This window comes from Vidua macroura, chromosome 16, assembly GCF_024509145.1.
Source record: "Vidua macroura isolate BioBank_ID:100142 chromosome 16, ASM2450914v1, whole genome shotgun sequence".
Classification (NCBI taxonomy): domain Eukaryota; kingdom Metazoa; phylum Chordata; class Aves; order Passeriformes; family Viduidae; genus Vidua; species Vidua macroura.
In genome coordinates, this window is record NC_071586.1 from 13,130,896 (window position 1) to 13,155,450 (window position 24,555).

The following is a 24,555-nucleotide window of genomic DNA, read 5'->3' on the forward strand; positions in this document are numbered from 1 at the left end:
TCCACACAAAATTTGATCAGTCTTAAATATTTTATTATTTTGCAGCAATAAACTTCCTCAGATCCTTAGTATGGGAGAGTCAAAGCCCACGCAGAAACAGAAATCCTTATGAGGCCAATATTTTTTATGCCTTTGTCCCCTCCCCAGCAGTGTTGTAGCAGTTGTTAATCAGTTCCCACAAACGTGCAGATGTTGGGGAGGCAGGACTAGATCCCAACAGGGGAAAATCAGGGCAGCTCTGTTATTCCAGGGTGGTTGATTGTGCTTTTCACCCACTGAGCATCTGGCCTTGAGAAGTAAACTAAACACAGTCAGGTCAGCTACAGCTCTGGTGGGAGAAATGAGGGTAAGAAATCAATGTTTTCCAGGTGGGAGAAGGGAAGAAAAAAATAGTCAAACTCTGAAGGAAAGAACTCATATTCTCCTGCTCCTGAAAAGAATATTATAAATAATGCAGTGTTGTATAAATACAGGCAGCCCTTTGCAGCTGGGAGCTTGTAATAACCCAGAGGTATCACTGTACCCATTCTGAAGATGAAAATCCTCCCACCACTGCATTTTGTGAACGAGACATTATCCTGCAAAATTGCCATAAGATGCAGAAGTGCTTTTTTGAGGCCATTTGGCTCCAAAGTGCATCATCCTCCAGCTCCCAGCCCTCACTCTTCCCAGGATGTGTTTCCCCCACACGTTTTTGTGGCTAGGATTGGAGCACGGACATAAACATGGGAGTGGATGGGAAATCTGCCACGGTATTCGTAGCCTAAACAATACCAGAGAAAACAGATTGGCTTCCCGCCCTGCTCTGAACAGCACAAGCAGTGGCTTGACTGAATCAAGTAATCTGGGCTTTCATTACTGATCCTTTTCCTGCTATTTGTCTCTTTTGTTCCCTCTTTTCCCCTCTGCGTTTTTGCTCCAGGGTTATTTATTTTTCTCCTCGCTCCTTTTCTTTTCTATTTTTTTCTTTTGTAAACCTGCCTCTTGTTTTTATTATTTTTCCTCTCCTCCTCTTGCCTCACTAATTATTTTCATTTCGAACCTGCATTTCCCACAAAATCAAAAGGAACTTAATGTGAACACATGTTTTTGTTGGGTTTTTGTTCACTTCCACTGTGCTCCAGGAGTTCTTTAGCTTTGCTGTCTTGTTTACTTAGAAATGCTGGGCACGTCCCTCCAAGCCAAGGCGGTGTGGCCGCTGACTTCCCAGCCTGGTAGAAACCTTCATTAAGTAGGCAATTGGCACGTTCATCACCATTTGTTAACGAGTTAGGATAATCCTAAATCAGACGAGGCTGATGTGTGAAGTCATTCTTCGAGGCTTTACAAGGCTAATTTGTCAGCAGCGCTGAAACCTGTGAAGTCTTGTGGAATCAGAGGATCAGCACCTGCCTGTGGAGGAACAAGGAAGCTGCTCATGGTTGCGTGACAAAAATGTGTTCAGAGGAAGAAGGGACCAACACCCACGGTGTCACTCAAAGGTAATTCCCTGCTTTGTGCAACTTCCAAGGCGTTCTGTGCACTCTCTATGGTGATGACACACACCCTAGAAAAGCAGCTGCAAGGACTCGTTCTTTACCCTGAGCCTTCTCAATCTGAGTTTGTGCCCTTTGTGCACTTCACAGAAGGTGTAGATAAGGCTAAAAGGCAAGTTGGGAAAATGAGCCTGTGTAATATAGCCTGAGACCTCATGCCAAGAGTGACAAAATACCTAAAAAACACAGGTGACCTCACCACAGCCCTGCCAAATTGGGAAGGATGAATATCCCACCTGTGGTAGGAGGAAATTGAGGCACAGGCCAGCTTTGCCTGTGGGACCAAGGCACAGTCTGTGCGGCTGCTATTGGTGTGCCCAAGTGGCCTTGACTGCAATGTCCTCAGCACAGGGCAAAGAAAACACATCTTTCTTACAAAACAGCAGGATGAGTTATTTTTGGGTCTTTATAAATTGTCTGTTTTCCGGCACTATCATTCTTACCCTACCAGGGGAACACAACTGACCTAATTAGAGTCTAATTCCAACAGTACAAGGCTCAACTTTTAAATACAAACTTTTTCAATCTTATTTCTTATGTACCTACAAGCACATCTGATTGGCACATCTTATTTCTTATGTACCTACAAGCACATCAGAGGTGGGGGCAGGGGAGGAGCAGGGCAATGGGAGTCATCAAAGAAGCTAATGGTGGGAAAATTGGGATAAACAAGGGTCAATTTTCAGCTGTATTTATGAGACTGATTTAATCTGCTGGGAGAGTGTATCCTCTGGGATTAAACCTCACATAACCTGATGGAAATTGGGAAATGTTTTATCCCCTACCATGTAGAGGACTGGCAGAGGAAGGATTCAGTATTTCAATCCTCTGTCCAGCAAAAAACATCCAGGGTGATCGATGAGGACACTTTCATTGATCCATAGCTGTCTCCACACCACAGAAGAAATTAAAAGGTGAGAGAAAGATGCTTGTTTTCAATGAAGCCTATTTCACAAAGCCAGCAAGGGTTAATCCAACCAGCCAAATGCTTGGCTTTAGCTGCAATAGAGAAATCCTGTGAGGCTGAGTGATAAGCCTCCAGCCATACCTGCTTGGATTCTCAAGGACTGTGCCTGAACATGTTGGGGATGGCTCACATCCAGCAGCTGCTCATAGGGAGTCCACAATGCCAAATGACTCAAGAGCCAAACAGCTTCATCCCTGCCCTGAGTTCATATCCAAAATGTGTCCAGATAAAACATCCAGAACCTAGGCACTGGAGACAGAAACAATGGGCTAAACTCTGCCCTTGGGCAGCGATGTGGCTCTGAGTGCTGGGTCTGGCTGAACAGAGATCCTGACTCCAAAATAGATTCCAGAACACTGGATTGTTCATAATGTGCATCCTCGTAAGATAGGGTGGGTTTGGAGGTAAGGGGATGGTGGTAGAAAGGGCTGCATGTCATGTGTTTGGAGATGATGGTTTCAGGGTTATGTCATGATTTTTGTCTTTTCTGGCTTGATTTCTGGTTTGGAAGCAACTCAGCAGAAATTGAGGTCATTGCAAGTGGTGCAATAACACTTTCTGAAAAGCACTGGCTGCTTCATGCAGTGAGACTGAGCTACCAGCTGGGAGGTCTGAAAAGCCAGAGCTGTTCTCTGGTACAATGTGAGACAGGCAAAGGAGAAGTTGTCCTTGGAGGAGCTGGTGTCCAAGCATGAGCGGGGAGTGCACACAGCACTGTCTCCACCATGCTTTCCAGAACTGGTTTTACATTTTAACACTGGCTGTGGCTTATGATTTTCTATCCTTGCTCAGAAATTATAGAGGAGTGAAAGGGAGATGGATTTCAGCTGTCGATGCTTCAGGAGCATTCAGCAGCATTGCTGGATGAAAGGAACAACGTGGTCTTTTTGCTCTGCAGAGGTCTCAGAAATACCCAGGCATAAAGCACTGTGTGGTTTTGGGCTTGGTGAGAGGGAGGGCAGATGCTGGTGCCAGCCCTTGGTCCTCCCCTGGCTGCTGGAGCTCTTTGAGGATGTCATACATCTGGTGCTTTCCCATTTAGTCCTTTCAAGAGGCTCATTTGAGAGCAGGTTTGTAAGGAAGAGCTAGAAATAAACAGCTCATGATGGCGTTTGTGGGATGAGAGGAAAATAAGAAGGGAATTTTTAAAGATGGGACAGTCAGTGAACAAAAGCCTGGTTATTAATGGGGCTGACATTTTGCTATGGCTGTTAGAAAGACTGTGTTACAACATGACTTTTCCCATAGTATGTGTAGGAAAGAAAAACCTTTGGGTCTGTAACACAGCAGCTAACGAGACATTATCTTGCAAATAAGATAATAAGCATTATCTTGTTTGCAAGATAATGCCTCATTCTCTCTAACAGAGAGCCTGAGATGCAGGGGAGCATTTGTCTCCTGGGGATGGCCTTCCACCAGCGCTCTGCACTCATGCAGGACTTCTCTCCCCTTGGCCTCGTTCAGTCCTGCCAAGCAGACAGTAGTAAAATCACCTCTCCTTCAGGAAGGACCCTCTAGTTTAAATTTTTGGTTTTTTTTTCCTCTGAGCTTTTAGAAATTAAAGTTCTGCATGAGTTTTAACATCATCCTCTGTGCCCCATCAGTTCAGTCGCTGCTCTTCCAGTTGGTCTAGGTTGCATTGTCCCATTTTTACTGGTGACTAAGGCCAGTTATCACAGTTCATGTCTCCTCCTGCTTGTGTTAGCCATGGTGACCACCAGCTTTTGAATCCCCATAAATCCCAGTTCCTTGGCCACCTGTTCCCTCCCAGCTCCTAGGAGTGCAGCATGTTGGCACAGCAGAAGGAACACAAACACAGGAAGGGTACCCAGTGCATGAAAGCACTCTGCCATTGCAAAGAGGAGCGGTAGATACTGTGTGAGTTAATATTGAACTGGGATTATTTCCAGGGTGGCACAGCAAGAACAAACATGCCAGGAACCACCACAGTGTGAGGAATCACGTGGTGGCCAGAGGACAAGCATGGGAGAGCAGGGCCATGGCTTCAGTGCTGCCCAGGACCATCACGGGCCACCCTGCTGTGGGGGAAGAGGGTCACACTCAGTTACTCCTCCTCTCCCCAGGGCATGAGAATAAATAGTCTTTTAATAGCACTGTGCACATCCCCATGGCACCAGCAAGCCTTTTTAGAGCTCTTGGGATTTGTTACTAATGAGGAAAGCAGTGGCAGTGTGATGGTGTCAGTAAGAAGGGCAATGTCAGAGAGGCTGAGGCCACGTGTGCTTATGACCCAGAGGAGCACATTCCTTTTGGACCACTCTGGGTCCTTCATAGGTACCGATCTCTGGAAACATCACGAGGGCTGTGAACCAACTCTGCCTTCTAATATAGAACCATGCCTGTAGACCAGCACATCAGAGAGGTCACTGGCATTGATGTGGCTCCTACCAACAGGGAGTGCAGCTCTCTTGGAGAGAGCTCCTATTAATATGCTATTACCTGAAATGAGAGGGGCAGGGGGAAGTGACAGTTCTGTGAAAGAGGTGAATTAGAAGATGTCAACTTGCAGGCTGCTGCTGCTGTTATTTTTCACTTGTTTTAGCACATCTGCTGCATGAGGGCAGTGGGGAGCACTCATTGCTCCCCCTTTCGTACCACAAGATGTTTTTGCTGGATCACCAGCCTTGGACAGACAAGAGTTGTGTCGCCCAAACAATGGGCAATTTTCTTCCCTTCTCTTAGACAAGGGGTTGGGATGCCACAGCAGCCCCTCACCTGCAGCCCTGTTGTGCAATTTGCTTGCCCACAAAGTAAACCCCTTTAAATGTTGCCAGAAACATGATCTGGAGAGCCTTTCCCTCTGCTTTATTCCTCCTGGGTGCCATTTCAGTGATATTCATGTTAGAAAAATAGTCTCAGTAAGTACAGAGCATACCACCACATTTGGTCTAAAGGGCTGTGTAAGGATAAAAGCATCACTTCAATACATGCAATTTGTATAAAATTATCTGACAGTGAGTGTTCAGAATGGCCCCACCTGCAGCTCTGAGTCATGGCAGCAATTTTGACTGGGAGGTGGACATTTTATCAACTACGATTTTCTCAAATCTGAGGATCTGGAGAGACACAGCACTTCAAGAGACCTGCAAAAAAAAAAAAAAATCTAATTACTAATTTGTTTTGGACAAATTAGTAATTTCCTTGTATGCAAAGATGCTGCACGGTTTATTTACATATTTTGGGGGCTAGCTAACATTCTTGTTTTCCTCTGAAATCTTTCCTTGCTTCAGTTTCTGTGTGAGGGAGGAGAAAATACTGAACCACAAACCCACTTCCTACTGAGAAATCACAACAACTAGTAAAAATTATTGGAAAATTAAAGGGTTTGTGTGAGGGAAGAAACGCAGCTAATCCCAGCCTGGGGGTTACTGTTCTACCACCTGGTTTCTCCTCCTGCCTTTCACTGCTGTTCTTTATGTCCTTCTGGTATGGGACCTGTCAAGGAGAAGAACCAGCTTTTGGATGCAAGAGAAAGGGTAACTCCCCGAGTACAGTTGCTTCAAGGTGTCTTAAAAGGGGCAGATCCCATAAAATGGAGAATAAAGTTCCTGTCACAGCATGCTGCTATAGATCAGCTCTTCAGAGCAGCCTGGAGAAGCAGGAATCAGGGGTGTGCCTGCATAAAATGGTTAATTGATTACTGCCAGCCAGTGATTATGTGAACCATTGAGTACATCGTGGCTGTGCAATGCTGGGGATGTCTGAGACACTAACCTACCAAAACTGGCAGTGCTGCTGCTCAGCTCTTCCACGTAAGTGTGGAGGTCACTGCCGAACCCGCAGGCAGCTCAGCACAGGCTGCATGTGTTTTATGAGGCAAAAAGAAATGTTTAGGCAGAGGCAAAATCCACGGCTGGCCCGCAGGCAGAGCCACGTGAGATCTGACTGGCAGGTGATTGCAGTGGGTTTCCTTAAGGCTGAGCACGCCAAAGGCAGGGAGTAATGTCTGATGCAGGTGAGTGTGATGTAGGGACATTGTGGGTCTACTGGCATCTTCAGGAAACACAGAGAAGGGGATGGTGCTGACTGGGCAGAGGAAGAGATCTGTGGCCCTTCCCAGTGTGATGAGAAGGGACACCCCGTCCTGACCCATCCCCACACACACCCACCAGCACGGGGTATTTGCATACGCTGGAGCTAAGCTGGTCAGAGGCTCCACTGTGTCCCCCATACACGAAATGCACTTCCCACTTCTCTGACAGAACGCAGGCAGCCCAGTGTCTGCGCCTGAGGGGGAAACTGAGCTGCCTAAAGCTAAATGTCATCATCTTGTGCAACCTGAGTGCAGAGAGAACGCCCGGGGCAGAGGGGATGATGTGGGAATCCATCCCCAGGTGATGAGGCTGGGGAGTGCTGGCGCTGTGCCCGCGGATCGCCGGGCCCGCAGCACCTCCTGCCCACACGGCCCTGCCCTGGTGGCTCCCTGGGGCTGGCAGGTCACCGACTCAGGCAGAAGCTCCACCGGCACAGGTGAGACTACAAGCTACGCTGTCATAGGATTGCATCCTTCAGAGGATCTGCCTTTCAGCTTGGGCAGGTGTTTGGTGCAGGTCTGTCTCCTCCAGCCCCTTCCCTCCTGGACCCTAAACAGGGCATGACACACGGAGGTGGGAGAGGAGGCACAAGGGAAGGTGCGTCTGCACAGACACCCGCGGCCTGGGACAGACGGGACACAGGAGCAGTTCCTCGTCTCTCCGGAGACAGCTCGGGGCGCCGCCGCCCTTTCAGCGATTTCCAGCCGCAGGGCAGCGGGGACCGACACCTCGGTACAGGACAGCCCTGCTCCCGGGGGACGCGCCCGGGGCCCGGCCCTGAGGCACCGAGCGGGCGGGGAAGCGCCGCCTCCCTCACGGGAGGGCGGGCACGGGCCGGGGCGCGGCGGCGGCAGAAGCGGGCGGACAGCGGGCACCATGCAGCTCCTGCCCAGCCTCTCCCCCGTCACCTGGTTGCTCCTCGTCGCCTTCCTGTGCCTCGTGGCCCTGTAAGTAGAGGACGGTCCCCTGGGGGACCTGGCAGAAGAGCCCGGTGCCAGTGGAGTTCGAGTGAATTAGCACTGAAACCACCCGGGGCCCCCGCGCTGCCCTCAGGGCACAGCGAGGGCTGCTCAGAGCGGCTGCGAGGCCCCGCTGCCGGCGGGAAGGAGCGAGCTGGGCTCGGCGGGGAGGGAAATTAAAGGAAATCCTTGATTTTTTTTAAGCTTTTCCCAGGAAGGAACTTCCGGTTGTTTAAAGACAGCAGCGCCCGTGGCGTCCTTGGGCTGTGCCAGCTGGGAGCAGCGCAGGCTGATGTCGGAGCTGCTGCCAGCAGAACCTCCCCGATTAAGTAGTTCTGTTGGCAAAACTTCGGCTTATATGGCTCAGGGGAGCTGTAATGAGCTATACAGGCAAAAACTTAATTTTGCTGTGGTAATTTATGTCCCTGCCCTGCCGCTGTAGCGCGGCCACCTGAGCATCGCAGGACGTCTTTGCAAAGACAAACACAAGGGCAGGCCTCAGCTTCAGAACTCAATTGCTCCGAGATCTCTCCTGAGTCACCTGAGCCACGTTTGCCTGAGCTGGGCAACTAAATGAGGCCCTGAGTAAAGCCCTCAGGTACACTGGTTTGCTTAGGCTGGGCTGCGGCTCCTTTCAGCCCTTGTCTTCCATCAAAATGTACCCTAAGTGATCCTGCATTTATTACAAAGAGTATCCTCAGCAGAGCTGCTGCTGGTCCATAATTTCAGCTTTCCCTGAGTGACAGAAAACAGTTATTTAAGCAGTTCCCTGTGCTCAGGAAGAAGTATCTTCTCTTTTCATTGTATAAATGCTTCTCTCATGCTCTTTGTTGGCAGCTATGGGATATGGCCTTACCAGACCTTCAAGAAGCTGGGCATTCCTGGCCCACGGCCTCTGCCATTTGTGGGAACTTTCCTGGAGTACCGGCATGTGAGTACCAGCAGCTGATGCTCTGTAGTGTCTTAGATCCTTCTTGTGGCTGGTGCTGTTTTCCCCATTCTTTGGGCATCTCTTTCCTTTGTCCTTGATTCAGTCAGATGAAAATTATGCTTTTAGGTAGCAAGCTCTTTGGACACATGGAGAACATAAAAGTTCAGGCTGACCTGAATGAGGTGTGCTGTATTTTAAAACTACTTTGTAATTTAAATTTTTTGTTTCTCCCTGTGTTTCTACCTGCTCTTGAGCAACTGAAGTTCTGTTAGAAACAAAAAAAAAGTATTGGAGAGATTCCTAAGACTGCTGTTTTCTGGGAGCTGCATGTTCCTTTCCCCTTTTTATCATCAACATGAAGAGGCTGAATGCTTCATTCAATCACTTACTTTTGGGCCAGCCTGAGACTAAACCAGACAAATACATTTTTAAATAAAATTCAAAGATTATCAAGCTACCAAACCTCATCAAATAACAAGACAGTAGCTGACCGCAGGTAACTGACTGCAAGTGCAGAATAAGTGTATTGGGTTCAATAAAAAATAGGTGTTTTACTTGTATTTGCTGAGTTCAGGTCATTCGTGTTGCCTCTTTCTAATGGTTTGGTGAGCCTTATGTGTCTTGTAAGTTTCATTGTTACACGTAACATCAGTTAAAACCCGAATGGAAACAAAATAAAAATCTGTGTTCTGTAACTGCAGAGGAAGATCGTATGAGGACGAGACAGCAGCAGTTCTAACTTGTTGAGCTGAAGGTGAAAGGACACTCTGGGATCCAGTTCTGCCTCCTAACTCTGCTCACTAAAACTTTGTACCCTGTCATATCTTGTCTTCTTTACATTTTTAGATCATGTTGGCTGGTGGAAGTTGAAAGTACCTTTTTATTTTTTTAATCTCTGCTCTCCTTTTTCTCTTCCTTGGAGATGTCCCTTAAGCATCTACGTGATGCTTAAGAGGACCATGCACCTCCCAACCTCAACCTCTGCTACTTACCATGGGGCTGTGGGATGCACTGTGCTGCCAGCTGTGGCCTGCTTTGATCACTTTTCACTGGCAAACTGTTCATTTCTCCTTTCTTCTTTTCCAGGGAGTCCACAATTTTGATCAGAAATGCTTTGAAAAGTATGGAAAAATCTGGGGGTGAGTTTCTACAGAACAAAACTACCACTTTGGGGTACTCCACAGCCCCAGAATAGAATGGAAAAAGTTACACTGATGCTACATTCCTCAGTACTGTAATTCCAGCTGTGACAGCCTGGGAGAATTAAGGTTTATCACTGCAAAGTCTCCACCCATCTCTCCAAGGCTTTTCTCCTGCTGGGATTTCAGTGTGGTGTGGGGCTGGGATGGTGATGGCCAGTTTATGGGGTCATTTCTTTGCATAAGCTTTGAAAATCACCTCCACTGCTTGGTGTCAAACTGAGCCTCCTGCCTTTGAAGCTGCTCTTCTGTGTCTGGAGCAGAAAGCAAGCTGCAGGCTGCCTCGGTTTTTCATCTTGCTCCCTGCTTCTCCCAGAGCTGGAGCACAAGCTACCTTTTAACCTGCCTCCCTGCTCCCTGCACAGTCCTTGTTTTGTGCAGGGGCCTCTTATCATGCTTCCACTGAGAAGAACCTCTCAAACCAAAACAAAATTGCTCTGCAAAAAAAAAAATCCTGGGAGGCTTCATGAAACCTGGTGCATTCTTTTGAAAGATTAAATGTTTGCAAGCTTCTTGAAGATGGCAACTTCCCTCAGCTGTGGCCCAGGGCTCCCTGCCCTTTAGCCCACACCATGACTTTTAAGTTTTTCTGTCTCTGTTGATTGGAAAATGGAGGAGACAGATGAGGTTTTCACCTTTCAGTGCCTTGTAGGCCAGGCAGGAAATCTCTTTCCTCCACAGGTAGATTGTTTGGTGTGGATTTCTTGTCTCCAGCCATCAGTAGTGGAAACAACTCAGACAGCCCAAGCGCAGGGGATCAACATCGTGGCAAAAATCTGCCTTTTATCTAAACCCACACAGCTTTGGCAACTCTTCAGTACCACAGACAATTGCTAGAAGTGTTCATGCTGCCCATATTTGTCACTGTCGTTCCCTTTCTCCTCTTTTACTACATAATAAACAAGTTTCAGCCTCATCCTTCCAGCTGTTTTGTCAGAGGGCCCAAACGCTTTGTGCCATGGCTCTGGCCATGGACAGAGCAGGCTGCTTTTGCTCCAACTGATCATGAAGGATGGACTGACTGTGGGTTTCTATTGGCTTAGGTTTTATGATGGCAGGCAGCCTGTGCTGGCTGTTTTGGACCCCATCCTCATCAAAAACATCCTGGTGAAAGAGTGCTACAACATTTTTACTAATCGCCGGGTAGGTACCTAGTCCTGTGCTTTGCTTTTCAGTACAGAACACATGCAGCAAGAAAGAAGGAGTTTCTTCTTGGTTTCTATTTTCCTCTGAGCCCTTCAGCAAGTACTTGCTCTCTGATGTGCCCCTGTTTATTGATGGTACCAATATCAAAACCCTGCTAGGGAGGTGTAGGGGCCACTCTGGCTGGGACATCAGTCTGGATGTGCCCTAGAGGCTGATGTCATTTATGACTCTTAGACTTTTGTTTCCATTTTTGTTGTTTGCTGATTGAGGTAGAGCTGACATGACTTCAGGGGTTGAGTCAATGCTCCATGGAAGGTTTTTCTTTGTATTTCTGTCACATGGAAGGCGGCTGTAAACCTTCACCTGTCTCCTGTTCCCCTGTGCAGAACTTTCGTCTGAATGGGATCCTGGAGTCAGCTCTCAACGTGGCTGAAGATGAGCAGTGGAAAAGGATTCGTACAGTGCTGTCTCCAGCCTTCACCAGTGGGAAGCTGAAGGAGGTAAAGCACAGGCCACTGGTGCTTCACATCCATAACTGGAGGAGAACTGAGCTGTTTCTGGCTGCAGACCTTCCCCTCAGATGGGGAAATTTGCTAGGATCTCATCCATGAGCACCTGCATTGTTGGTGCCATTCATCAATACAGTGTCTGGCTGCCATCCCAGGGAGGGAGTCAAGAGAAGGGGGTGAGGGAGGAAACAGCACACGAGGCATTGCAAGATGAGGCTGTTGGTCCTAAGGCCTGTATGTTCATCCTGCTAAACACATCACTCACACCAGGCTTGTCCATTTTCCATGTGCCCAGGAGCCACGTTCATCCCAGCTGGAGTGGATGCTAAGCTGGAGTGGGAGATGTGTGTGGATTTTTGAAGGAGAGCCTTGCTCAGTCCTAGTCAGATGAGCTCTCTGGACAGGTTGTTAAGATGAGAGAAAGCAGTGACTGAGGCCTGGAAATTAGACCTTCCTCTTGCTTGCCCTTCCTCCCCAAGCCAGATGTGGAAAGTGGCAGGTGGCAAGTGGCAGATGACAGTGAGGCCCAGCCTTGTTTGGTGGCAGGGAAAGAGTCAACAGTGCTTTCTGCTTTGGTTTGCATTTCAGATGTTCCATATCATTAATCACTATGGTGAAAAATTAGTGAAAAACATTGAGAAGAAAGTGGCTAATGACGAGTTTGTGACTGCGAAGGAGTGAGTAACTGTGTGGGGCTGACAGGAAAGGGTTTGTATTCAGTGTGGGGAAGGGGCTGTTCTGAAGAGCCTTTTCCACGCTGCAGCATGGATCCCTTGTCAGCTATGGAAGAAAACTCCACAGATGTCATGAACATGGCATGTTCCTCAGCAGTGGGCTTGCTGTTCTCTGCTCAAAGATCTGTGCCCTTTCCCCATTTCATTTTACTGGGGATGCATTTTGAGGTAGGAAGCAATTCCCAAAGTTTTTCTAGAAGCTGCACAATATACGGTATTTTTGAATGTCATTTTTGCAATCTCTTTTACAGATGAAAATCAGAATATAGTTGTTGTTACCCTAGACTGCAGTTCAGTGCTTTCCAACTACAGCTTAGGTTTTTGAAGCTGAAAAAAGTTGGGGGAATGAATGCAACAGCGAAACTTCAAAAATAAAATGATCCTGCCAGATCAGGACAGACCTACTATGTTAGGACTGTGCATTAAGAGAGATTCCTTCTCACAAGGATTATTCCTAGATGAGTTCTTATTTACTGCTGTGGTTGGGTTCAACTCATTCACTCTCTCTTCTTCTCTACTCAGCATTTTTGGAGCTTACAGCATGGATGTGGTGACCAGCACTTCTTTCAGCGTCAATGTTGACTCCATGAACAACCCCAATGACCCCTTTGTCACCAACATTAAGAAATTTCTTCAATTCAGTTTCCTAAGTCCTGTGTTCTTACTCTTAGGTATGACAAACCTCATCTCATACAGCCCTGAATCAATGTCAAAGGTGCTGCATTTTCTGGAAGCTCCCTTAGTAGCTTTGAGTCCTTTTTGCCATAGGGGAGATGCTCAACACTTTGCAGGATTAGATTTACAGCCTCAGATCTGCAGAAATATTTCCCCAAGGAAACCACAGCCAGGATTTTTATAGGCCATGTGGATCTTGGCAGCATCCTCCTATGAGGAGAGACCCTGTTTGCAGAGATGGTGGAGAGCTGCTCTGTCACAGAGAGCTGCACTTATTGTGGTATTGTGGTCATGAAGTAACATGTGGAGGAGGTTCTCAAGTGCTGTTGCATCCCAACCTTGATTAGGTAAAAAGAGATGGAGGCAATAAAAAGGGTCAAAGTCCAGATGTACTGCTCCTTTCTATGCTTTGGGCCAGTTTTGATTTTCTTGGGGCCCCTTTGAGCTCAAGTGTGTTGGTCTCTTCTTTCCTTTTAGTGTTGTTCCCCTTTGTTATCCCTGTGCTGGAAAAGATGAAGGTGACTCTGTTACCCTCAGACGTCATGGACTTCTTCAAGAATGTCTTCACAAAAATGAAGAAGGAACGGGAGAAGGGCAGCAGCACAGTGAGTCCAACCTAGGTGGCCTCTTCTCTTCAGGAAAAGTCCTGAGTGCAGGAGGAATCTGGTGGCATCTTCAGAAGCTGTGGTGTGTCACCTGCTCTCCAAGCTCACCAAACCCAAGAAAGGCCAGAACCACACCCTGCCTGGGGGTACAAGTGGAGAAAGTGTTTGTGTTCCTGAAGGGTCTGTAGTCCAGACCTCATCATGTACTGAAGCCATGAGCTGTGAGTGGAGCAGGTGTCTCAGCAAGGAACTTGTGTTGGACAAGGTTTGCCTCCTCTCCACCCACATCTTCTCTGCCTCTGTTTCTCCCCAGGACCGGGTGGATTTCCTGCAGCTCATGATTGAATCACAGAACTCTCATGATGGCTCCAAGTCTGCTGAGACCAACTTGGACAAAAGTATGTCTTGAGATCTGTCCTCCTCTCAGCAGAAAGCAGTAGTTCCTTATCCATTTAAAAGGGAAGTAGGGAGAGGATTTTAGCCATTAATCCCATGAAAGATTTGGCATCTCGGTAGTGGGGCCATAACGATGTTTATCACAGGTCAGCCGTATTTTTATTATATCTCATTTCCTGGGATAATTTCTGAGGTGTGTTTGTGCAACAAAGAACAAAGTGAGTATCTCCTTACTCCCATTTCTTACTTTGTTGTCTCTGAAGTCCAGCAATGTTGGCTGTATATCAAAAAGCAGACAAAGCAATATGCTGTGTGTACCCTGCTCACCTGTGAGCTCATCTCTGTTCCCTATCCTAGGTAAAGTGTAAGAAGATAAAGGCTCAGCCAAGGCATAGTCCTGGTCTGTCAACTCAAGGCAGGATGCTTTTAAACTTTTGAGATGCCAGGACAGGGTGTTTGTAGGACACAGTGCACTGCATTGTGCACCCCTTTGAGGTACCAGAGGGTAAGCTGGATGTTTCCTTTACCAACCATTGCGTAGCTAGGAGTAGCATTACCTAGACTGATGACTGGGATCCTGAATTCCCAAGGGTTAATTACTGTAATTTTCAGCTTCTTGTATGTGCTTCTATGCCTTTTTTTCAGCATTAAGTGATGAGGAGGTTCTGGCCCAGGCTCTTATCTTTGTCTTTGCTGGTTATGAGACCACCAGTTCCACCCTCAGCTACATAGCCTACAACCTGGCCACCCACCCTGACGTGCAGCAGCGACTCCAGGATGAGGTCGATGCACACCTGCCCAACAAGGTAAAGGAGGGTAAGAAAATGCTGGGCTTGTTCCCACCTGCCTTGCAAACCCAGGTTGGAAACAGAGTGGCAGAGGTGCTGAGTCCTCCCATTCCTCTCCCAGGCCTCTCCCACGTACAACGCCATCACTCAGATGGAGTACTTGGATATGGTGGTGAACGAATCCATCCGGCTCTACCCCGCCGGGGGCCGGCTCGAGAGGGTCTGCAAGAAGACTGTGGAGCTCAGTGGAGTGACTATTCCAGAGGGAATGGTGGTCCTGATCCCAGCCTTCGTGCTGCACCGGGACCCGCAGTACTGGCCAGAGCCGGACGAGTTCAGGCCTGAGAGGTGAGGGCCACATGGGGGAATAGCTGCATGCTCAACCTCAGCCCTGGGAGTGGAAATGGCAGCAAAAGTGGGGAATGCATGATTATAACATTTAAATTAGGCATTTATCATTGTCTGACATCTAGTCCCTGCATTACCGTGAGGGGAGTTTTATGATCTACATCCATAAACTGTGCATGGAATTTAATTAACTGCATTGAAGGGAGCAACAGTGAGAGCAGCTCCCAGCAGCTGTAACACTGAGGGGTTTATGACCAGATATTAAAGCAAGAGCCACTGGGTGACTGGCACAATGCCCTGCAAATCAGCAGAGGAAGGGCAAAGATGGGTAGGAAATAAAACTTGATTTTTAACTCAAGTTCTGAAGCAATCTTTGCTTAGGAGCTCTGTCAGAGCCTGCAAAATGATGCAATAGCCCAAGGCAGACATGGAATGCCATGAACCTAGTAATCTTTAGGTGACCACCAAGACATTGATGCTTGGTGCAGAGAGAACAGGACCAGATCTCTGCCCTTGCACCAAGAGCTGAAATACCCCTGGAAACTAATCCTGGTGTGGGAACGTGGTGACCTTTGAGACAAAACATGGCAGTGGTATCAGGCAGAAGTACCTGTGAAGCCTGTGGTCACCTTGTGTTGGATTCAGAAGGAAACACCCAAATACAAGTGCTCTGGCAATGGGCCAGACAACACCAGTTGCTCCAGTAGCCACATCCTTATTCCAGTTGTCAAACTTGGCATGGGTAGCTGGACAGGAGCTCTTTAGGGCTCACTTGCCATGCTGGGAGTACATTAGAGGGATGTGCTGGTGTCTCAGTAGTGAGATACTTCACTTCTGACTTAGCATAGCTGAGGTTTGTACCTCATGCACAGGGAATGAAAAGCTTTCTGACATGAAAACCAACTGATCACTAAGAAGTATTACTGAAAATGCTCTGTGGCAAATTTCTCTATAAAGCTGATTGTTCTTCCCTGTTTTTCATGATGAGGAAAGGAATGGGGCTGGCATGTCTCAAAAGCAGCCCTGCCTTTAGTCACACAGGGGGAGAACATCTTTGTGTTTGCTCGGTCCTTTGATCTACAGGGAAGCTGTGGAGCTGTGTGGTTTAGGGTTTGAAATATGGGTTCAGTTTTGGAGCTGAGAAGGAGTTCTGAGAAAAGAGCAGTTATGAAATCCATTTGTGTATTTCAGGTATTCCCAGGACACCCAATGCACCTGGATTTGCACAACCAAATCTGAGCATTGGGATGAAAGCAGAAGCATAACATATCTATTGAGACAGAAATAAGGGACTTAGCTTCTAATATGCACAGGAACACAAAAAGCTTTTCCCTTCCCAGACCCCTCATTACTTCAGATTAAGAAGCTGACACATCCTGCAACAGAGTGGCTCTTACTTTTTTTTTTGTTTGTTTGATTTTTTTTTTGTTATAATCAGGTTCAGTAAAGAGAACAAAGAGGGTATTGACCCCTACACCTTCCTGCCATTCGGGGCTGGCCCCAGGAACTGCATAGGGATGAGGTTTGCTCTCCTTGTTGTGAAAGTGGCTGTGGTTGTCCTGTTGCAGAACTTCTCATTCAGACCCTGCAAAGACACACCGGTGAGGATGTGTGGTGATGTGTCTTATTATCTGCCCCTTACTCCCTCTGAGATGTCCTACTGTTAGATGGGAATAACTGTTTAAATCTTCTCAGTTAATTATAAGGGCTTCACCACAAGTTACTTATGCTTTTTTTTTAAAGCCTCTACAGAAGCATATTTAATGTTGGTGGGATGTTTTAGGCTGAAATCCCTGAAGTCCTGTGCCTATCTTTGGGTGCACCTAAATTGTGGGGTGCTTTCTCACCCACAATGCACTGTTTATCTGTTTGACCCAGCTTAGGAAGACCCTGCTCCAGAGAGCAGGAAGAGAATATCCCTCAGCCCGTGCCAAAGCTGTGTTTTGTAACACAAACATGGCTATTCTCTGTGGGACATCCCAAGACACCAAAATTCATTTCTTATGACCCAGGGAAGTCTCTAAATGTTAGCAGTTTTCAAGCAAGCACAAAATGGGTTAAGTTTAAATTGATTACCCTCTCCCTCTTAGGGGCCATGCAGGATCCCACCAGGCTTTGGTTTTGCCCAGGATCCCAGTGAATGCTGCATACAGATGAGATGGCCTTGCAGGGTGGGAGTGTTTGACATGAAATAAATGCAGGAGCTGTTGGAAATGATGTGTCAGTCCAGCCCTGCTGAGAGCACGGCAGCTCCTGTGCCTCAGGCAGGCAGCACCACGGTGTTTCCAGCCTGACCCAGCTCCCTGCCTGCACTCACTGCTGCAAAAGGCTGGGCCATTTTTACATTCTGTTTGTGAGGAGAGCTTGGGAAATCAGAGCAGAGAGGGCAACAAGTCACTCAAAGGACGTTTGTTGTAAGAAACAGAAAAGTCCTTATTAAATTATTACTTGGCACGGGTGCTCAGCTGGAATCTCTGCAGATTCAGATTGCAGCTCAACTGGTAACCTGGAGGTGAAAGACTGTAATAGTCCATTAACAATGCAGTGACCTATCCACCCTCCCCCAAGTCTAATGACATTTTTCTAGTCCTCTGCAATCCATAAAATTGATTCTTTTTATAACTGCCTTTAATTAAAAGGGGACAAGTTAAATATGTATTGTATTATTGGTGCCCATAGGTTTATGGGGTTCTTTCAGCCCTTTTTTCTACAGAAGGTGTCATGTACATGAGAGTGGGAGGGAAAATTTCATGCTGGAACATCCCTTTGGAACATACGTATGGAAGCTGCAGCCTTCTCTCACTGCTCCACTGATGGCACACTGGGCTCCAAGCCATATTGCTTAAATTTCCTGAAACAAAACTTACTGGGATTTAGGGGGTGAATGTGGCCTGTTGGGCTGGGGATGTGTCACCCTTGTCCTGTTGGCGAGAGAGGGAGCTGGGATATGAGCAGCATCCATTGGTGGGGGAGACTTAAAACACACTTCCCTCCCCTGCAAGATGATTCCTCCAACACCAGCTTTAAACATTGTTTCTAAAGAGATTCCCAGCCTATCCCATGGAAAGCTTTGATGCTGAGGATGCTTTTGCTTTGCTACTTGGTCTGAGCAGCGATTTTAGTGTTGCTCTTCCCAGAGTGCTTATTGCTCTTCCATCTCCCATTATGATCTAGCTGCCCTTAGTACTGACACACTTGTGCATTAAACAAAATGGCACTGCTTGCCCCCATTTAGCTGCAGCACCCAGGGTGGGGTTTGGCTGCTCTTCCCTCCATCAGTGCACCAAGCTCTTTGTAGCACTCCATGTGAAAGCCAGAGCTCACCAACCAGTTTATCCAAGAGCTGAGGGCTGTTAAACACCTGCTGGTGGCTGCTTTGCATGAGCAAGAGTGATGGTCCTGCTGTAAGTACACCTGTGGGCTGGGAAATGCATTGAAACCAAGTGGTAGCTGGGATGTGTGTGCGCTGTAGGGCTCCTGTTGTCCTGTCTGTCCTTTCTCCCAGCTGATGTGGCTGTTTCCTTGTTTTTCCCTCCTGCTCAAGATCCCACTGGTCCTGGACTCGAAAGGTTTCATGCAGCCAAAGAAGCCCATTATCCTGAAGATGGTCCCCAGAGCCCAGGCTGACCTGAAGAAGTGAAGGAAGCAGGAACAGAGCAAGAGACTCTTATTTAATGGTGCCTCCTCCAGCTCTTGAGAGGAGACCAGGCTAATGTGTGCACTGTAGGAATGTCAGGGGGGCAGCCCCCCCCCCCATTTCATGGGGGTTTGGCCCAGCACAATTACATGAGCATTATCCTAATGAACATGAGACCCAGGTCCTGCTGTCCCCAGTCACAATAGGCATTTTGCAAGACCATTTGCACTCCAGTTATTTGGGTATTTTTTTCTCTCTCTGAAGAGGCACTTTTCTAAGCAATTTGATTCCAGACACTGTCAGTCTCTTCTGGCAGTGTAATTTAAATCAAGATGGGGAGAGCAAATTGCACATAGTTAAGTAATGCTGCCATTGCTCCTGTTCCCTCTGCCTGCTGGGTGATTCTGTGTGTCTCCTGGTTTCATTCTCCTGGGAATGCAGAGTTGTCCAAGGGCATTTCCTCAGCTCTGTGCTATGACCCTGACAAATGTTAAAATGGTCACGTCCTTACAGCACTGAATGCCTGCAGCACATTTTCTGATGCTGATTTATTTAGATTTTGGTATGATTTTAGATGGCTTTTGTGTGATTCCAAGTGCAGATGGGTTAACTGGAGGAGCCTGGAGAGAAGCAGTTACCCCTAAGGACTGGAGATTTGCAGAATGGGAGAGAAGTGTCCCACATGTGTTTCCTGATTGTTTGCTTATTTTACCATGGGCATGCAGCCACCTGCCATGGGAGGGATTATCAACACAGGCACCATCCATACTGCTATCATGACGCCTTTTAGTCTGATTGATATTAGGCCACTGTAAGACCAACTTAAATTAATAATTATGCAGGGTGCAGCACTGAGAGCCTTCAGATGTCCTGGGCAATCCTGTCTGGAAGAAAGGTGCCTTTGCCTATTGAGAGCTTCAAAATCTTGCCAAACTTTTAAATTTTTGTACAGTCTAGAATTTCATACTATTCCTCCAAAAACTGCTGCAGGAATGCTAACTGCAATAAAGTTCACTTGCCTCTTCTGTGTCCAAGTGATGCCAGTCTCTGCTGCTGTGCTTTCTCCATGCACAAGTGACTCCATCTGTAGATCTCATAAGCCTTTGGCCAGGTGATGAAAACTCTTTTTATCCTGGATGAATCCCTGTGGGTACCATAAATCCTAAGAGCTGCTCCTGGAGGTGCAGAGCTGAAGGTATGACAGCCCAAAAGGAACAGCTGAGCAGAGTCATTGAGGGTGTGAAGTGATTCCTATTGCAAAAGGAATTTTATTCACTACATAGCTGTTTTTATATTTCTTTTATATTCTTTTTTATAGAGGTAGATAGATTATACATATGTTATTCTATATTCTTTTCATACTTACTTTCTATATTTTTTAGGAATTGAGTAGAAAACCTCAGAAGGGATATAATAACCTTTCTGCAGCAAATTAAATTCCCCAGTGAAAGACACCCTTGACTGGAAGTGTAGGGGAGGAGTGAGGCTGCTTCTCTAGAGAGTCATCAATGAGCTGGGTGAGAGGGTTAGAAAATTCCCAGCAGCTCAGGCAGCCATGGCTTGCCCTTCTGCCCTCGTCACCTGCAGCACACCAATGTCCAAAAGTGACAATCCATCTTTGTTTTCAGCTGTTGCTGTCCACTTTTCCAAAGTCAAGGCAGGATGTTTGTGACAGCACATGGACTAAATGTACAGGCAGTCAGACCCCTGGAGGACTGAAAAATGCCTGCACCATCACAGTGGTTCATGAAAAGGGTCATGGAAAATCCTCTGCCTTGAGAAGTGACCAAGAAGATGAGGATGACAAAGTCACCTGCAGTGTCACAGGAATGAATTAATGGCCTTGCTGGTGCAAAGGCCAGAACTTGCCTGGTGGCAAAGAGAAAAGGGTTTTGCCTCCTCACCCCATGCCCATGTTGGAATTAATCACTCACACAGCAATGTCAACACTACAGGAAAACATCCTTCAGGATAATCTCTCTCACAAAGCTGCTTAACATTTTGGAAATATACAGTTCACTTGGAGGTGTCAAAGGGTTTCAGCCCCTCTCCTGTCTGTTCAAAGGCATCTTCATCTGCTGCACCCTGTGCCAAGGGGGTGGGGGAGCACAGCTGGGCTGGGAACGCTGCTGTACCTGCAGAGAGATGGGCACAGCCCTGCCTCATCCCCCAGCACCTGGTGGGGTTCTGCCAAGGGACAAAACTGTGGAGTGCTGTCACATCTCATCTTTGTTCTGCTGAATTTTGTGCTTAAGAGCAGGAATCACACATCTGTATGGGTTCCCAAGTGTCCTAGAGGGAGGTTTGCCAACAGATTTGGCTTTGGGGAGTGGTTTGGGTGAGATCTTGCAGTGGGGAAATGCTTGGATGCTGAATTTTCCAGCAGGTTCAGTACCTGGGACACTGTTTCTTGGATTTATTCCAGACTGAGCAGCTGTCTGGGAGATATTTGGTGTCAACCCTTTCTGGTCTGATTTCCAGAGGTAACCACTCCCCCATATTCAGGGGAAATGGAGCTGTGCTCTTCCACAGCCCTGTACCTCAGTTTACCTGCACCTATAATTTTTTTAAAAATTATTTACACTTAGGCAATAGTGAAATTTGATGTGTGTCCACCTTATGCCATGCTTCGATTCAGATTCCAGTGAGGTCCCAGAGTGAGCAAATGGGTTTCCTTTTGGAGGGCACCACAGCAGAAGTGATTCACGAGCTCCCCTCATATACTCCAGCTGCTGACAGCTTGAAGCAAGTCCTCCAGTCCCCCTAAAAAACATCCAGGATGACTGCAGGGCCCTCAGCATGAACTCTGCTCTGCATATTCCCTCCTACAGCAGAGCAAACAGGCTCAGCACAGCTCCTTCTGGAAGGACAGTCCCCCCTTGAGTGGCATCACTCCAGTCTGGTCCCACTCATTTCTACTTCAGTTATTTTGGCTCCTTCCAAGGGAGAGCACCCATTTGCACTTCACAGGGTGCTCCCTCTCTGAAGTGCTCTCACTGTGGGCTCCTCGTGTGCCCCAGTGCTCCTGGGGCCCGGCTCAGGTGGACTAATCATGCCTGCCACAATTTACAAGAAACCTGGAGCTCTCCTGCCCCTGACCCTGGCTTGCATAGAGCTTGTCTGTATTATTGCTGCTGGTGCTGTACTGTACCCGCTGCTGAGGAGAGACAGGCCTCCAGACACCCGTATTGAATGCTCAATTCGGTTAAAATCGATGAGATAATCAGCCCACAGAGTCTGCCCAAAGGTCAGGAAGCAGTGATTTTTTTCCTCCAGCAACTTTGGTCCTGAGCTCTTGTTTGAGTGTGAAGATTGCAAGCCAAAGCACTTCAGCAGGTGGGTTATCAAAGGGTTATGAGTGCTGGTAGTTAGCTGACAGGCTGATGTAACAAGGGCCTAACAAGGGCTCCTAAAACAGACAGGTACGTTTTGGCAGCGCTTTTTTCTCTAAAACGAGCAGAAAGTGATGCAGGGCGGGCTGGTGTCCTACAAGGCAAAATGCAAAGAGCCTTGAAGAGGAACCCAGTAATGTGGATGGCAGGAGAAGGGGGTGCTGTGGGAAGGACCAGGTGGGGATAACCCTTTTTCTCCACCCCATTCCCCAGATTTCATCCCCCATCTTGTGTCTCCTCAGTCCCACGTGTGCCCGCAGCAGCCGTCACCAGAGCCAAAGGCCGCAGCAGGGGGAGGATCCATCTTACCCCTCTCATCACTCCAGCACGCGTTCTCCAGCAGCTGGACACACGACATACTGCAGGCTGGATTTGCAGAAACACTTTGATCTTTCATCTTCAGGCTCAGTGATTCAATCCCCCACAGAGCCAAGGTAAACGGCGGCGATGCCGCTTCGGCGGGCCCAAGGTTCCAAGTCAAACATCAGTCGTTTAACCACACTTTTAAAGCTCGTATCATTTGAATGTCATATGTCAAACTGATGCTACTTCCACTGAAGGCAAATAGCTGTTTATTCCCCTCACAGCTGCCCAGCAGTCTGACATTCATTACCGAAGCCTTGAAGCTGCCAGGGATTGAAGCTACCTGTAGGAGTGCGTCTATCAAAGCCTTCCACCTTTTAAGGGTTATTCCCTGCAATACCAGCTCATACAGTTTAGTTCAGGCTCATTTTACAGCTGCTGTCGTTCTGCAGTTGTTTTTCCCTATGTCTGAACAAGGTCAGGCATTGTTTTTTGCCCGTTCCCTCCCAAATTATGTCGTTAGCTCATTTTTCATGGTTTCTCCAGGGTTCAGGCTCGCTGTCACTGTGCACCAGCCCCTGAGGTTTATGATGTGAATGTTCCACGGCTGTGGGCAGCAACCAGCACACAGCTCTGCAGTGCTGGTGGTCCAGTCTCGGCATCTTGATGCAGCTCCAGCTCTCCTTGAAGCCAGCGCTGCGAATTCTATTTCTGGGACGTAAGTTCATGCACGAAATACCTGATATTTTGTAGTTTATTAGACACTAAAATGTTCAATTGGCTGCAGAGGAGTTTACAGAAAAGGAAAAAAAAAAAAAAAAAAAAAAAAAAAAAAAAAAAAAAAGGGCAACAGAGATGATCAGATTAGTTTGCATTTAGACAGTGCCCTGAACCCCACAGAGCAATTTACACCTGTGCGAGGAATCTGCAGAGTTCTATTGAATCAGACCTGGGGCGTTTAACAGCCACTTTGCACGAGCATAAACGACAGCATAAGGTGCAAAGGAAACAGCCGGCCGGACAATTACAGAGCGTCTTCACACGCCTTATTAATCCTCATTACAGCCCTCTGTGCTGAGACTCGGCGTCTTTCCTTCCCCGAGCAGGGCCAGCGAGGCTGTGGAGCCAATTTAGCCACCTGCCAAACTCGCGGGGGCTGACTGCTGCTATTGACGTGTCCTTGGTCCTGGGGAGCTGGATGCTCCTTGCGAGAGCCTGAGATGCATCTTGCTAAATTACAGCGGTGGAAGTCTCGGCTGCCTCCTGCCTTAGCGGGATTCTGAGCAATGTGTGTTGTTACGCTCAACTCTATGCATGTCTTATTGTCCTTTTTTTTTCTTTTTAAAGCTTAGCTGTGGGTGTCTCAGGCAGGTGGGGTGATGTTCATCTGAAAGATCAAACTCAGCTCTGGGTGCTGTGTGCGCATGCAGGGTCGGGAGCCTCAGGACACAAGGAAATGGTGGGGGAAAAAAAAAGAAGATTATTCAGGGGCTCTGGGAAGCTCTGCCAGCACGTGTCTGAAGCACTCAGGTTAATGACCCAAAATGCAGCTGCCAGCACGGCTCTGTCTACAGGGACATTTCACGGGTGGTGTGATTGTTTGCTGTAGCTCTCACGTTTATGGCTGCTACTGAAACTCCTGAAAAGAGAGCAGCTACCCTGAGTTTCTCAGCACTCCCAGAGCGCTCGCCCTGTTTCCCACTCAGAACCTCTTGCTTAAAAGCTGGTAGACCTGAACTTTTCCTAGTGAAAATGACAAAAAAGACCTGGAAAGTGTAGAGCCATGCAGGCTGGAGACAGCCTGAATAGTTAGACCTCTTGTACACAGTCATGAGACTAGCTGTCTGATGTCCTTTCTGGGAATCTTATTAATGTTATCTTATTATTTCATAATAGATATAACCCATGTGCTAGTGCTGGCAGGCTGTAATTGTGCTGTGCCAGGGAATTACTCATATTTTTCATTCTTGAAGGAATGAAGAGCGTATTCGGTTATGCTAACGACCTCATTTGTGTGGATTCCATTCACTTGGTGCGTCTGGCTCGTGAAGAATTGCAGCCAGAGTGATGATTTCTCACTCCAAGTAAGCGTCGAGGTGTCTCTCAGCAGATGCTCTCCCCTCCAGATGCTGAGCTGCTGCCTCGCCGTGTTTGCCTCTCCCCTGGCAGCTGCAGACTTGCCCAGTGGTGGTGTTTCTTTTTTTTTTTTAAGCACACGTTTTGCTGATGGTGATGTCTTTCCCTCTCGATGTCTTGGGGTGCTGCAGGAGCCGTGGAGCTCTTTGAAATGGAGCAATGTTATTTATTGCTGCTTTATAAATCCTTGCTGCCTGTTTAGTACCCCTTGTTTGGCCCTTGGGCCGTCGTGCCTACCCG

At 47.6% G+C, this 24,555-nt stretch overlaps 1 protein-coding gene and 1 long non-coding RNA gene across 2 annotated transcripts; one reads left to right on the forward strand and one right to left on the reverse strand.

The window, feature by feature from the left end:
• Positions 1-27: 27 nt before the first annotated feature.
• On the reverse strand, positions 28-7,583 carry LOC128815583 (uncharacterized). The gene is made up of 3 exons (XR_008439670.1): positions 7,466-7,583; positions 5,501-5,606; positions 28-328 (listed from the first exon to the last, which is right to left on the reverse strand). It is a non-coding gene; the product is annotated as an uncharacterized LOC128815583 (long non-coding RNA).
• On the forward strand, positions 7,176-19,513 carry LOC128815582 (cytochrome P450 3A12-like). The gene is made up of 13 exons (XM_053992399.1): positions 7,176-7,504; positions 8,354-8,447; positions 9,534-9,586; positions 10,690-10,789; positions 11,179-11,292; positions 11,890-11,978; positions 12,558-12,706; positions 13,188-13,315; positions 13,629-13,713; positions 14,357-14,517; positions 14,621-14,847; positions 16,286-16,448; positions 18,392-19,513. Exons 1-13 carry the CDS (start codon positions 7,434-7,436, stop codon positions 18,485-18,487), a joined length of 1,530 nt encoding a protein of 509 aa, XP_053848374.1. The 5' UTR covers positions 7,176-7,433; the 3' UTR covers positions 18,488-19,513.
• The last annotated feature ends 5,042 nt before the right edge of the window (positions 19,514-24,555 follow it).